This window comes from Centroberyx gerrardi, chromosome 13 (assembly GCF_048128805.1).
Source record: "Centroberyx gerrardi isolate f3 chromosome 13, fCenGer3.hap1.cur.20231027, whole genome shotgun sequence".
Taxonomy (NCBI): Eukaryota; Metazoa; Chordata; class Actinopteri; order Beryciformes; family Berycidae; genus Centroberyx; species Centroberyx gerrardi.
This window is the reverse complement of record NC_136009.1, coordinates 7,064,883-7,079,070: the sequence shown is the minus strand read 5'-3', so window position 1 is coordinate 7,079,070 and position 14,188 is coordinate 7,064,883. Positions and strand designations below refer to the sequence as shown.

General features: G+C 43.7%; 1 protein-coding gene across 4 annotated transcripts in view; it reads left to right on the top strand.

The window, feature by feature from the left end:
- The window catches only part of ctnnd2b (catenin (cadherin-associated protein), delta 2b), a 122,777-nt gene extending 109,065 nt beyond the window's left edge, over positions 1-13,712 (top strand). For all 4 annotated transcript variants that reach the window (XM_071918547.2, XM_071918545.2, XM_071918544.2 and 1 more), the window contains 7 exons: positions 927-1,077; positions 3,444-3,708; positions 6,200-6,284; positions 7,505-7,631; positions 10,275-10,403; positions 11,582-11,658; positions 13,449-13,712. In XM_071918547.2, coding sequence (XP_071774648.1) covers positions 927-1,077; positions 3,444-3,708; positions 6,200-6,284; positions 7,505-7,631; positions 10,275-10,403; positions 11,582-11,658; positions 13,449-13,712 — 1,098 coding nt within the window. The remainder of the gene's footprint in view (positions 1-926; positions 1,078-3,443; positions 3,709-6,199; positions 6,285-7,504; positions 7,632-10,274; positions 10,404-11,581; positions 11,659-13,448) is intronic.
- The last annotated feature ends 476 nt before the right edge of the window (positions 13,713-14,188 follow it).

Below are 14,188 nucleotides of genomic sequence, written 5' to 3'. Positions count from 1 at the left end.
AATGTTGAGATTTCTTAGAGCATTGCTTTTCCGGTGAGAAATCGTTCAAACTGGCATTAAAAGTCTTAGCTTGATCAAACTTGCAGGCACCCTGTGCTAGAGGATTGCTTTATGATGTAATCTGATAGTATGCTGGGGTTCATCGGTTCCTAAAAAGGCAGAACCTGGCCGCTGGCAGCTGTCCATTTATCATGTCTACATCAATATCAATCGAACTGAATCACTGAAAAATAACAGCTTGCAATACACAGATTCACAAATAAGCACAGTGAAGAGGTAAGCTTGGACAAGTCCCATTGAGAAGCAGTTTCTCTTTTACAAGGGAGACCAGGCCAAGAGGCAGCACGGATGATACGTAACTTTTAAACACAAACATAAAACAATGAAATTTAAAACATGACATAAAAATAAAACCTACCAAGTAACACATGGCGTAGTATGATAAAATGTGTTACAGCCAGAAACTGCTTTCAGTGACAATGCCCATTCATTTCCTTTTAAAATCAGCCAATGACAAGAGTGACTCAAGTTTAAGAGCGTTCTGCAGCTCATCCCAGGCCCATGGACCAAAATAAGACAAACTCTTCTTGGCACCTTCTGCACCAACACTTGGTATCTTACAATAGAGCCAGCTATTTGATCTAAGACTGTGCCATAGAAATTTAGAGGTCATATACATAGTACATAGGCGATTTGCCAAGGACATGACATAACCTATATTGGATGACGATGACAGATACAGACATCATGACACAGAATAAAGTCATCGGAAGGAAGAGTCGCCCATAAGATAAGAGACTCAATCACAAGACACCCATTCACCAGAGAAAGAAAGAGAAGAAGCGCCTGAGAATATTGAGTCTGTGTGAATGCGTGTGCATCAGAACGCATCTCTGACTCTCTCTCTCCCTCTCTCCTGCCCCCAGTGGTCGGTGTATATCCGGGCGGCGGTGCGCAAGGAGAAGGGCCTGCCCATCCTGGTGGAGCTACTGAGGATAGACAATGACAGGGTGGTGTGCGCCGTGGCCACCGCGCTGAGAAACATGGCCCTGGACGTCAGGAACAAGGAGCTCATCGGTGAGTGCAACCATGACGTGACACCGACTTTTACTAAAGTTTTTTACAGTGCAGAGTTATAGCAAGTTAGGATAGTAGGTTGCTTCATTCCTTGGATCAGATATTGGATGATGAACTTATTTTTTCCTTTAGCTGACTTTACCCTTAAATTTCCCCTTAAATAGCTTCAAAGTTAGAAGAAAAATGTTTAACTGTTTCCTAACTGTACAACAACATCACATCCATGTTCTGTATCTGCTGTTCCAACTCTTTCTTGAAGCTCTAGCTGCTTATATTGAATGACATATTCAAATACAAGACGCCATGTTTTTATGGATGCACCATTACATCAAATGGAAAAAATCTAGATGTTTGTGCATCATTTTATACACATTTCCCTGTATGTAGCATGACATATTTGGTGTCTTTGGAAAACTTGTTACCTTGACTAGAGTTTTAAATAAAGTTCTGTGGGTTTGAACAAAGCTTGGCCGTGCAACCTGCGTTTTAAATGATGGACCCAGTGGCGGGGGCGGCAGGGAGGAAGACGTTAATAAGTAATTTAATCTAGTATTGACATAAAATGTTATTTTTCTTGAAACAAGTGAAAAATCTGGCATTGCGGTGTGATACCTTAATTTGTTTCCAATGCAAATCAACTTTCTTGATATTAATGGAATGATCTGCTTTACTCTGCCTTGTTTCAAAATATTGGAACTGGAAACTACTGGAAACGAGTGCAATTATCTCGCCCCATTGGCAGGATTTGTCACTTGCTTTAATACTGAAGCTAAATGACTTGTTGTGTTGTGTTCTTGTAGGTGAACATGTTTTGCAGGTTAGTGTTTTGGAATAAAACTCTTTATATGTTGTTTAATTTGAGAGGAGTGGATTTATTTTTCATGAAAAAATCAGGAGAGAAAAGCTTTTATAATATTTATCTTTCTGTATGCAGATAGTATTGTTGGCTGAAGGCTGTGGCAAGGCGTTGTCTAGCTTGATGCTTGATTTTCCTTAGGAGACCACTGTAAGACTAGTGATGTCTGCAATAAACTCTGCTTTTCTGCCGGTCCCCATAGCAACAACCGCCTGCCTCCTTCCTCTGAGTCTGTCTGAGACTTGAGGCTCCGAGCTAAGCCGTGTGTGTGTGTGTGTTGTGTGATTGTGCGTCCGTGCGTGTGTATGCTGTGTGTGCGTGCACACGTATGTGAGAGTATGTATGTGTCAGCGCTGTATCATGCTGCCACGGGGCACGCATGTATTTTTTGACGGGACATAGTGTCTCACCCTTAGTTCTGTCCTGTTAACATGATGAAACTGTGTTAGATACAATACATCATGTAGCTGTATCCTCAGAGCCTTCAACAATACAAACAGTCTACAGGCCGGGGCGGTGAGTAAGGAGCCAACTGTTGCAATATTAGAAACTTGATTGAGAGCTTCACTTGCAGTGGCTGTGTTTACATGTGACTATCGGCAATACTGCGAGTAAGGCAATTAAGCCGCTTACGGTTCCATAATTTGACAACTCCCCATAATAATCGCATTTACATGAGTAATGCACTTATTTCGATTATCCGGAGAGAATTGTGGGAATCTCAGGTTTTATTGCTAAAATAATTAATTTCATCAGGGAGGTTGAAGTGAGGGAATGTGTGTGGGTTAGAGCCAATGGTCTAGTTTTGCTTTTTAGCTCTGTAGACTGCAGTGCTTTCCAATGGACACAAACTTATTCAGTTTTACCAAAGAATCCTACCTCTTTAAGTTTATCTGGCAGTGAAACTGTCACTAAAAACTGCATGATGTCCATTTCTCGAGGAAATGATGCATGTTTTCATTTTTCTTTAGTGAAAAGAATGCTACAGTATGTCAGGACTCTGTGATGGGGAAAAAACCACGCTACTTTTTCTGGGGGTTGAACTTGAGCTTGAACTGTGGCGGTGGTGATGACAGTGCCACCCCAGGGTGCTGACCCAATCAGACTGGGGGTCAGAGGGCGCGGTGGACAAGATTGCCCGACAGCGATAGCGTGGGTGTCATGGGAAACGTAGTCAGTCAGCGTTAGCCGACTTTACAGTTTTTTGACGTAAGAAAAGAGCCATGGCTGTAATAGAAGGCAGACTGTGTGCTTATGAAACCACTAACAGGCACAAATTACTTAAAATGTAGGCATCAAAATTCTCTCTCTCTCTCTCTCTCTCTCTCTCTCTCTCTCTCTCTCTCTCCAGTTCATGTCAGTTCATGAATGCAGCATTAACAGTATTGCAAAGCATCTAAATACAATTGAATAAAAATAGCGAAAATAAGACAGCCTCCTTCTCTGTCTCTCTTTCTCTCATTCCCCTTTCCACCCCCACCCCTGACCCCACCTGTCACCCTTCTTACAGGTAAGTACGCCATGCGGGACCTGGTGCACCGTTTGCCCGGAGGCAGCAACAACAACAACAGCAGCGGCGGAGGAGGAGGAGGAGGCGGAGGAGGAGGGCCGAACGACAGCGGCCTGGTGGGGAAGACCATGTCGGACGACACCATCACGGCCATCTGCTGCGCGCTGCACGAGGTCATCACCAAGAACATGGAGAACACCAAGGCCCTGAGGGACGCCGGCGGCATCGAGAAGCTCATCGGCATCGCCCGCAGCAAAGGAGACAAGTAGGTGGAGGCGGGAAGGCGCTTTGCTGTTTTTAAAATATGATATTATGTCATATTGTACTGAAACAGCTTTGGAAACTGTATTTTGTAGGGATGGGACGATGTATCGAAATTCAATATATCGCGATATAAAAATGTGACAATACACATCGTGGGGCAGAAAAAGCTGCATTTTATTCTACTGTAGTAATCACAAATGAGATCAACTTCACAAGCTCTCCATTCAAATTATATTATTTGCACTTTTTAATTACATTTTTAAATCGTTTACATTCTAGCAATACAATAGAAAGATTTGTGTCTCAGAAATAAACAGAATTCTGCACAGTCAGTCTTTGTTGTCACTGAACTTTTATTTATGACATCGTATCATGGTTGTATCGAATCGTGAACCCCATATCGCATATCGAATCGTATCGTGATATAAGCATATCGTCCCATCTCTAGTATTTAGGTCCTGGTTTGACAAAATGATGCAGGTAGCAGCAATGGCCGCCATCTCAGCTTTCATTTTGGTGCTTTATTCACACAGATTTTCAACATCGGTGCAGATCTATTCAACATCAAAATGTTTGCTAGGCTTACATTTTACATTTACATTTTGCCGTTTATCTGATGCTCTTATCCTGAGCGACTTATAGTGAGCACAACGGTAGAATAAGCTTCAATTCCTAAATCACACCGACATTACATGCAACCCAGAGTGATAGATGGCAACGGTCAGAGCCACGGTGCCCTGACAATATTCCTGTGACCACAGAACCACAGAAATGTAAGAGCCAAGTGGTAGGAAAAGAAACAGAATAAGAGCTGAGGGAAAGATAGAAGGGATTCTTTTCAAGAGAGCAAGTAGAGTGAGAAGAAAGGGGAAATCATTCAGTGGGCGACACTGTTGATGATACCATCATTTTACTGTTTGATACGATGCCAAAGTACCACGATAAGTAGTATCCATGCCAGAGAATACTGAAAAGTCCTTGTTGGTAAAAATAATCTTGTACAAATTTAGTCTGTTCTATAGTGAGCAGAATCTAATTAAAGGATAGTAAATCTTCTGATGCAATTATTCCTCTAATAAAAGGAAGTAAACATTGTTTTGTTGTGAAAATTTAACCTTCACTATGAATCTTCACTCTTCACAGAATCTGTACTTGATTTTCTCTGTATATTTTAAATTGTTGATAGTATTAATGCTACCAATGCAGCTTGCTGTCATGTAAAGATGATAAATTTGGGTACTTGTGGTAGTTTTGATACTATGATACTTATTCCACAAATAGGTGGAATGGGGCGGGGTGATGCATGGATGGATGGAGGCGTGGAGAGAGAGAATAGGAGAAAGAGAGAGACTGGGGCATAAAGCTAAGGAGGCTTAATTGGTGGAGTAGACAGAGAGGTGTGGCAGGAGGGGGGGAGGGGTAAAGGGAGGAGGGGTTGGACAAATTCATCAGTACAGCGGACAAGTAGCTGGAATAATAGAAAGAGGTGTAGTGTGGGAGGGAATGGGAGGGGGCGGGGTGGAGATAGATGGAGGGAAGAGAGAGAGAGGGAGAGAACATGCAGCAGACAGAAGGTAGAATAGAGAGAGAGGGGTGTGGCAGGATGAGAGAGAAAGTAGAGAGAGGGTGCGCTTGTTTTACAGCGGGCCCTACCGGCGACACACAGCATTTTCATATAACTACCAATTGATATAATACAAGTGATTCAACCTATATCCAAAGCTTTTACATTTACTATTCTAAACACCCGGTATCTGGTAGCTCTTTCCTGGGAAAAATCCTCTGGCACACAGCAAGTAATGCGTTTTTCATTTTCGGATTGTTTGGAATCAGTAGAAGAAGAACTGGCAGTTAGCATGAGTTTGGCAAAAGTTTGATTTAAGACACTGAGGCACAAATGTATAAAAACATCCTTGCAGAATTTATAAAGGGTTCACAAATTTTGTGCTTTCAATCCAAAAGTTACTTTAGTTTCCTCCAATTCTGTATGGCATACTGTATAAAAGGCTAAAACTCATATTTGTCATTATTCAAACCTTGAATCCTATATCATTTTCAAACTCATTTTTATCATTATGCAAGGTATTAACACCATAGATAAACACACAAAATGTCATGTGAAGGAATAGATTTTAATTTCCTGGGCAACAATGAGACCAAATAAGCCAATTAGATGTGTAGCCATTAGCTAGCTGACTCTGGAAGATGCAGAATGGAATACTGATCAATCAGTTAATCAATCAACCAAGCAAGCAATTTTTAAATACCATATTTTAGTAGAGAAGGAGTCATTCTGCATCTTTTTCCCCTCTTCTTCTTCTTTGGAGCAGTGGAGGAGACTGCTGCTTCACACACCGGTTTACTTTCTCTGTCTTATGTCTGCTTCTTCTTTATTCTGTGTTGGGTTTTTCTCGCAGCTCACTGACAAAGGAGAGACAGTAATGCTGTATACTGTATGCATTATTTTTCCCTCCTCTCTGTTGAATTCCCAGACACACTCCCAAGGTGGTGAAAGCAGCGTCTCAGGTCCTGAACAGCATGTGGCAGTACAGAGACCTCCGCAGCCTCTACAAAAAGGTATTTCTTTTTACAGTCGGACCATATAAACACTGAAAATGTCATTCAGCTTGGTGTCAGTTTCAGTAAATATTGCAGAGACACAGGAAGCTGAGTAATAACAAATGATGGCATTGCATAGCATGTAAAATGTGTATTATTCCCAGGGACTGAGTCTCTCCTCTCCTCTCTTCACCTTGTCTTATTTTCCTTTGCTTTTCTTTCTTTTCTTATCCTTTCCTCACCTTTTTTTCCTCATCTCTCCTTTCCTTTCATCTCTTCCCCTCTCTTCTCCTCACCTCTCTTGTCTCCTTTCCTTTCCCTTCTATTGCTTTGCTCTCTTTCTCTTTTCCTCATCCTTTCCTTTCTTGTCCCTCCTTTCCTCTCATCTCGTCATCTCATCTTACCTTGCCTGCTTTCCTTTCTTTTCCTTTCCTCCTTTCCTTTCATTCCATTCCTTTCATGTCCTTTCCTTTCATATCCTCATCTTGTCTCCTCTCCTCTCCTCTCTTTTCATTTCCTTTCCTTTTCTTTTCTGTCCTCATCTTGTCTCCTCTCCTCTCCCCTCCTCTCTTCTCCTCCTCTCCTCTCCTTCCCTCCTCTCCTCTCCCTCCCCTCTTCTCCTCCTCTCCTCTCCTCTCCTCGCTTCTCCTCCTCTCCTTTCCTCTCCCCTCCCCTCCTCTCTTCTCTTCCTCTCCTCTCTCCCCTCCTCTCCTCTCCTGTCCTCTCCCCTCTTCTCCTCCTCTCCTCTCCTCTCCCCTCTTCTCCTCCTCTCCTCCCCTCTTCTCCTCCTCTCCTCCCCTCTTCTCCTCCTCTCCTCTCCCCTCCCCTCCTCTCTTCTCTTCCTCCCCTCTTCTCCTCCTCTCCTCTCCCCTCTTCTCCTCCTCTCCTCTCTCCTCCCCTCTTCTCTTCTCCTCCTCTCCTCCTCTATTCTCCTCCTCTCCTCTCCCCTCCCCTCTTCTCCTCCTCTCCTCTCTCCTCCCTCCTCCCCTCTTCTCTTCTCCTCCTCTCCTTTCCTCTCCCCTCCCCTCCTCTCTTCTCTTCCTCTCCTCTCTCCCCTCCTCTCCTCTCCCCTCCCCTCTTCTCCTCCTCTCCTCTCCTGCCCTCTCCCCTCTTCTCCTCCTCTCCTCTCTCCTCCCCTCTTCTCTTCTCCTCCTCTCCCCTCCCCTCCCCTCTTCTCCTCCTCTCCTCTCCCCTCCCCTCTTCTCCTCCTCTCCTCCCCTCCTCCTCTCCTCCTCCAGGACGGATACTCCCAGTACCATTTTGTCGGCTCCTCCTCCACGATAGAGAGAGATCGACAGCGTCCTTACTCCTCCTCTCGCACTCCGTCCATCTCCCCCGTACGGACCTCGCCTAACAATCGATCAGGTGAGTCCTCCCTCCTGTCTTTCCTTTTGTCCTCTATCACTCTCTCCATCAATACAGTCCAGTCCGACAGCGGCGCTCCAATATAGCCGACTGCTTTAACCTTCACGCTCCGGCAGCTAGCGACAAATCATTCCGCTGTCGGATGAAAACCTTGTGCCTCCTAAAACAAAGTTGGTGCCAAAGCATTTTTGTAATAAGGGTTTGACCGATATGAGTCTCCCAAGGCCGATGCCGACATGGGTATTTCTGGATTGAAGCCGCTTATATTTTGTGCCTATGTTCAATATCTTTAAATTTGGCCATGTGCATGCCAAAGATTTCAAAACAATAACAAGTATTCAACGTTTTCCCCCAGAAAATCATTCTTGGCTGGGTGGAAATGCCTCTGAAACAGACAATAGGACACTAAAACTCTCTCAAAACCAAGGATTTTAATGATAATAGGCTAATAGTAATAATAACAAAACATAATTCATGCATACTTGTGTGGGATCCAATCATAATGTCACATTGGAATCAATTCAGGTTAAGGTCTTCCCATAGACAACCAGTGTAGTATCAATTTTACAATAAATATATAATCAATCAAACTACATCATATCCATCATATTGGACAACACTGACTGGCTGATTTTTAATAAAAGCCAAATATATCAGCAAACCAATATATCATTCTAACCCTATTTGAAATTATATAAAAGGGATATGAATGGGTTTCAAGGCCCTACATGACAAAACTGAAAAACACCACAATCGGAGTTACAAGGTTTTCAACTAACAGCATCGAATTGTTAAACACTGTAGTTAGTTACCGAGCTAATTTTGCATTCGTGTTGCGTTCTTTCACAGTTTACAAGAGTGTGTAAGCGCTCACAGAGAGTACATCAAGCCGTTTGTCTCATTTGAATTGCTGTGGGAAATACAGCATTTCACACGCAAAAGATGCCATCGTCGTTTATGTGTACATTCCCATCACAGCTATTTACCAATCAGCCGCAAATGGAGAATAACAGGCTGTGTAGGTGTTGATATCCGACACAGCCTTAGAATAGGCTTCGGCGTAGCAGTAATGAATGGATGGATCAATGTTAGCTGTATGATAATGTACAGAGGAACAGAAAGAGACGCAGAGACAGATGCAGACAGACGAACAGGCTGGCGGGCCGCGCAATCGCCGGCAGCCTCTGTGTGAAAGGCTGTTGATAATGATTTGAGCATTAGAGGAGACTGGAGCTATTGAGCCATATGGCACTGAATCAATAGCCAGGTTTCCCCCAACAGGGCTAACCAGATCTAACTCATTATCTTTGTCGCTGCCTTCCCCCCCTCCCCCACCACCCCCACTGCCGAATCCAGCATTTACAGTGTAGCAGCAGAGATGTTTTTGCCAACTGTGTGTGTGTGTGTGTGTGTTTTCTAAGCAAATTGTTAGATTTGGCCCCGTTGTGTGCAAGTGGCTTCCCAAAGCTTTATTCGCTTTGGGAGAAGAAAGCGGGAACAGACAGAGCTTTAATAGGCCAGTGGGGCAGTGTGAGTGTGGGTGCAGATCAGCAGAGTCCAGTCTGTAGATTGTAGATGCTGAGCAGTGTAGAACAGCAGCAGCAGCAGCAGAGGGGTAAGGTAATATTAGCTTTGTTTCGGGTGAAAGATAGAGAGCGGAGGACAGGAGAGGAAGACAGGTAAAATATGGAAAATAGCCGGTGAATTGCAGATGTACAATAAAGTCGAGTAAATGGAGGTGGAGATAGAGTGGAGAGAAGCCAGACAGAGAGAGAGAGGGAGAGAGAGAGATAGAGAGAGAGAGAGAGAGAGAGAGAGAGAGAGAGAGAGAGAGAGAGAGAGAGAGAGGACAGATGCAGCCAAGAGTAAGGCAGACATGAGGAGGATGGATGATTCAGTGTTTACCTCTTTGAAATCACACCCTGCTCAAATAGTAATGGATCGGCGGAGTGTTACACACACCCACCGAGTCACAACACAAACAGCACCCTGTGCCCCCGTTTTCACTCGCTTCGGGGTCAGGGGTGAGGGGAAATAATTCATACAGCGATTCATACAGCTGAGCCTTTGTTGAGGGGAGGCGGGCGGGTTAATATGATGCGTCTGATGCTCCGACAGGGACATTTTCAAGTCAAGTCTGGTCTTTACGCTGTAGTTTACAGCTGTGATTCTCAACCTTTTTCATATCCAGAACCACTAATTTAGCACACATTAGAGCCACGGACCCCATTTGATGAGATTTTGTCTTTCGGACCAAAAACTGAGAATATTTTTATTGCTAGATATGATTTTGTCCAGAATTCCATAACTATCTGTATTGTATAGAGAGATAACAGTGAAACTTTGACCAAAACAGTCATTCTTCTGCATTCTCTAATTGTGTTAATTTCTTATAAATGAAATAATGGTGAGGTTTAATAATTCATAAATTTTCTGTGGACCCCCTGGAACCCCCTCAAGGACCCCTGGTGGTCCCCGGACCCCACGTTGAGAACCACTGGTTTACAGAATGCCACTATAGCGTCAATAATCGTGCTTCCTGTGTGAGCCGCCTCCTTTCAAATCCAACAAGTTATTGATGATGTATTTGATGATTGATTGCGGATGTTCCCTCTGTGTGTGTGTGTGTGTGTGTGTGTGTAGTGAGCGCTCCCGCCTCCCCCAGGGAGATGATGGCGCTGAAGGAGAGGAAGGCGGACTACGAGTCCACTGGCAACGCCAGTTACCATGGCGGCAAGGGCGAGCACACTTCCAGGAAGGACGCCATGGCGGGTAGGAATTCCATGCTGCATACCTACCTTACACACACACACCCACACACACTGTCTATGACCTCTAACTGCTACTTTCAAGCTCCTATAATGCTCTTGTGAGTTTATAGCTTTGGAATAAAATGCAGTCAAAGATGATTATAGGTTATACAAAGGTACAAAGGTCAAAATATTTTTTTTTGTGGAAATGTTATGATATGAACATGAATGCCGTGTTCTGGGTGAAGTCCACCTGTTGGACATATTGTCCACATCTTATATGATGGATATGACGATGATATTGAACATCGACACAAAATATCAACTATCAGAAGCTTCAATCCAAAAATCAGTATCAGCTTTCAAACACACATAGTACTGAAACAATGAAACTCTGCTGTTCAGGAGAGGGACAGTTGGTTGAGAGATGCTGAAACTTACACCACAGAAAATATCAATTTTATAAGTAATTTAATATTGAGTTTTAGGAGGATTTTTTCGTGAAATCAAGTTGCATAATGCAGAACAAACCAAGAACTGATGGTTTAGGCTGAAAGTCACCCATGGGTTCTCACTCAAGGATGCTGTGCAACCACTGTAATCACAGTTGTCATTCTTATTCGCATTCATTGGAAAAAGCAGCCAGAGTCTACTTGATAACACCCCTTACAAAAAAAGAATCATGTGAAAACCTACAAAAAAGCACATGAATGTTTTGGACACGTTGGTTTTCACAACTTGAGAAATTTCCCATTCCCTATGTGAAAATGACCGTTTCACCTGTGAATTGTCTCTTTACATGTGAAATTAAGTTATTAAATTGAGTTATTAAATATTGCCATATAGTTAATGGTAGGTGAAAATGTGAAAAAAAACAACAACAACAAAAAAAAAACATCACCTATGAATTAAAATTTCACATCTGAAGTAAAAACTGTCACATGTGATGTCAGAATACAATGTGAACAAAATTGTTCACATACGAAAACCAACATGTGTCCAAAAAGCACATGTGCTCTGAATTCACATGTGGGTTTTCACATGTGACTTACCCACGCTCACCCCTGTGCTTTTACACTCATATCTGAGTAAATGATTCAGAGTAGGTGCTCATCTGAGGTGTGGGGGTCTTACTACAGGTCCTGTGAATTTTTCAAGTGGTCATCCTCTCTCTCTCGCTCTCTCTCTCTCTCTCTGCAGGTCAAATCTCCGGTGGGTCTTCAACACTACACAGAGGAGCATACGTGTCCCCTAGTGATGACCTGAAATATAACCAGGTACGACGAGTCCTTTTCTATGTTCAAAATATTCACAACTGTGTCCTGGTGGCTCAAAACCTGGTTCAAAACCTTTGTCGTATATGTTATTCCCTCTTTCTTGCCTTTACTTTCTCTGTCCACAGTCTAGCAAAGCAGACATACCAGAAAATGTTTCTTAAAAAATTCCATTGACTTTACCTACTACTACTAGTTGTCCCCCCTAAATACCAACAGAAATGTAAACCGGGGGGGGGAAAAAACTGGCATTTTGAGTTGTAAAACTTTCCTCTGAAAAGCAGGTTAATGATATTCCTTTACATTCCGACTTTGAATAAAGTTTTAGATGTCAAAGTTTCCCTGAGGGATAAGCATTTTTACACCTAGCACATTCAACATTACATGGCAGAGAACGTTTCTTTCAGTCTCTTGCCCTTTACGTCTCCATCTCTCTTCTGCTATTTAGCAAATGAAGCTGGCTACTGCTTTTAAATGTGCTGACTCGATGAGATAAAACTCCAGTATCTAATTTCTATATACAAAGCAACAATTTGTGACTCATTCTACAGAGGATGAGACGCAAAACACATAAAAGCGATTTGGCAGTTAGCGTAAAAGCAATTCTGTGCTCAGGAACGAATGCAGAATATTGTGCACTGCTGCCGTTCCGAAAATTTAGATGCACATTCGAAATGAAGCTGCAGCAAAGTCATTAAGGTTCCTTCCCCCGCCCTGCAAACAACAACAAGAGTCCTTCTCCTCCCTCCTGAACAGCATTGGGTAAATTCCCACTGATTATTGGCTTCTTTAAGTCATTAGCTCATTGATGTCTATTCTAATTTACTCTCAACTGTGTATCTGGGTGTTTTCCACATGCTGTCACAAAGTCTTCTCTCCTCACTACGACTCATCTCGCCCTTAAGAAAAAGAACTATGGTAATCCTATCATAAATTTTAGATGGGTTCTGTACGAATATCACTGCAAAACTAGTGAATATTATGAGTATATAGTAGTGATACCATAGGAGATACAAAATACCATACAAGTACCAAGTACAAAAAGGTCACTATAAACTTACTACAGACACACTGTAGCATTATTCTATTCTATTCTATTCTGCTGTATCTTTCCTAATAGAGTTCTTTCAGGTGAACCATACCCTCTGGCCATATTGGAGGTCCTTAGCTCGCATTTCTAAACTTATGACTTGTCTGTCTCATCACGACTTTCTGTGCTGTTTTTGACCAGGAACGGATCATTCCGCCCCTGATAAATGTGATTGATTTTGGGTTTAGATAATGTCAGCTTGTTCGCTAATCATGGTATCTGGTTTGCTAACCATCACTCTTTTGTTTTAAACACATCTGATTTGCACACTAGGTAACGCATCTACTAGAGGCTAGCATTAGTAGAGGCTAGTTGTATGTTAACATTTATATCAGCTGCTTTGCTAAATTAGCCCGCTGGCTAGTTAGCTAGCTAACAACACCAAAAACCAACTGTTCTTGTGCTTTGGATTCTGGACAACAGCTAAAGACAAAACAGTTTACTGTGTCAAAAAGTTTACCATATCAGACTATTCACTTATACTGACTAACATTATGGAATTGACCTACAGCCAAACCACAGCAGCATTTTTTAGGTAGCCTATGTCTTGTTTACTAGCCTGGTTGTTCTTTATTTAGACGCTATTTGCGTACAGCCACTTCTCTAATGGACCTCCATGATGTTGCCAGATTGTAGGAGACTTGTGACGCAACTGCAAAGCCTTCACACTGTCATAATGTTGTTGTTTTTTTGTTTTTTACAGGTCTCTTCTCAAGGCTTGCCTTCGGAGCCCTACCCTCCGTTCCAGAACCCTCCTCCGCCCGGCGGCGTCAACTACGAGGACCAGGCCTTCTACGAGGACCAGGTCCACGCGGGAGGGCGCCCCCCGCAGGCTGACCTGAACATGCACCTGCAGGGCCTCAAGTCCACCGGCAACTATGTCGACTTCTACTCGGCGTCGCGGCCCTACAGCGAGCTCAACTACGAGACCAGCCACTACCCAGCCTCGCCGGACTCCTGGGTGTAAGAGGAGACAAGGGTAGGGGGAGGAGGAAGAGGGTGGGGGGGGGGGAGTAGGAGGAGGAGGTGGAGAGGATGGGCAAAGAATGGGGGAAGGAAAAGAGGAAGGCGAAGGAGGCTTAAAAGTAGAGGAGAGACGATGAAAGGACACTACTTTCCCTCCCCTCCACCCTCCCCCGGAAACTCCTGAGTAGCATCGTAGGTAGCAGGGGGGAGAGGAGGGGAGAGCGGAGGACGGAGCGAAAGAGAAGAGGAGGAGCAAATCAAAAAAGAGACCATGCACGCTCCTTCCAGAGACGTCTGAGGGAGGAGAGAGAGTGCTGAAGAAAGAGGACGGAGGACTGGCCATGCATGTGCATGCACACCACCACCAAAACCGACAGACACTTTTTTCTTCGACCGCGTTTCAGTTTGCGATCGGCGCGTGCAAGAACGTTCGGCGCGACGGGGAAAGGTGAAAACCTCCCGCGCCCCCCCCCCCCC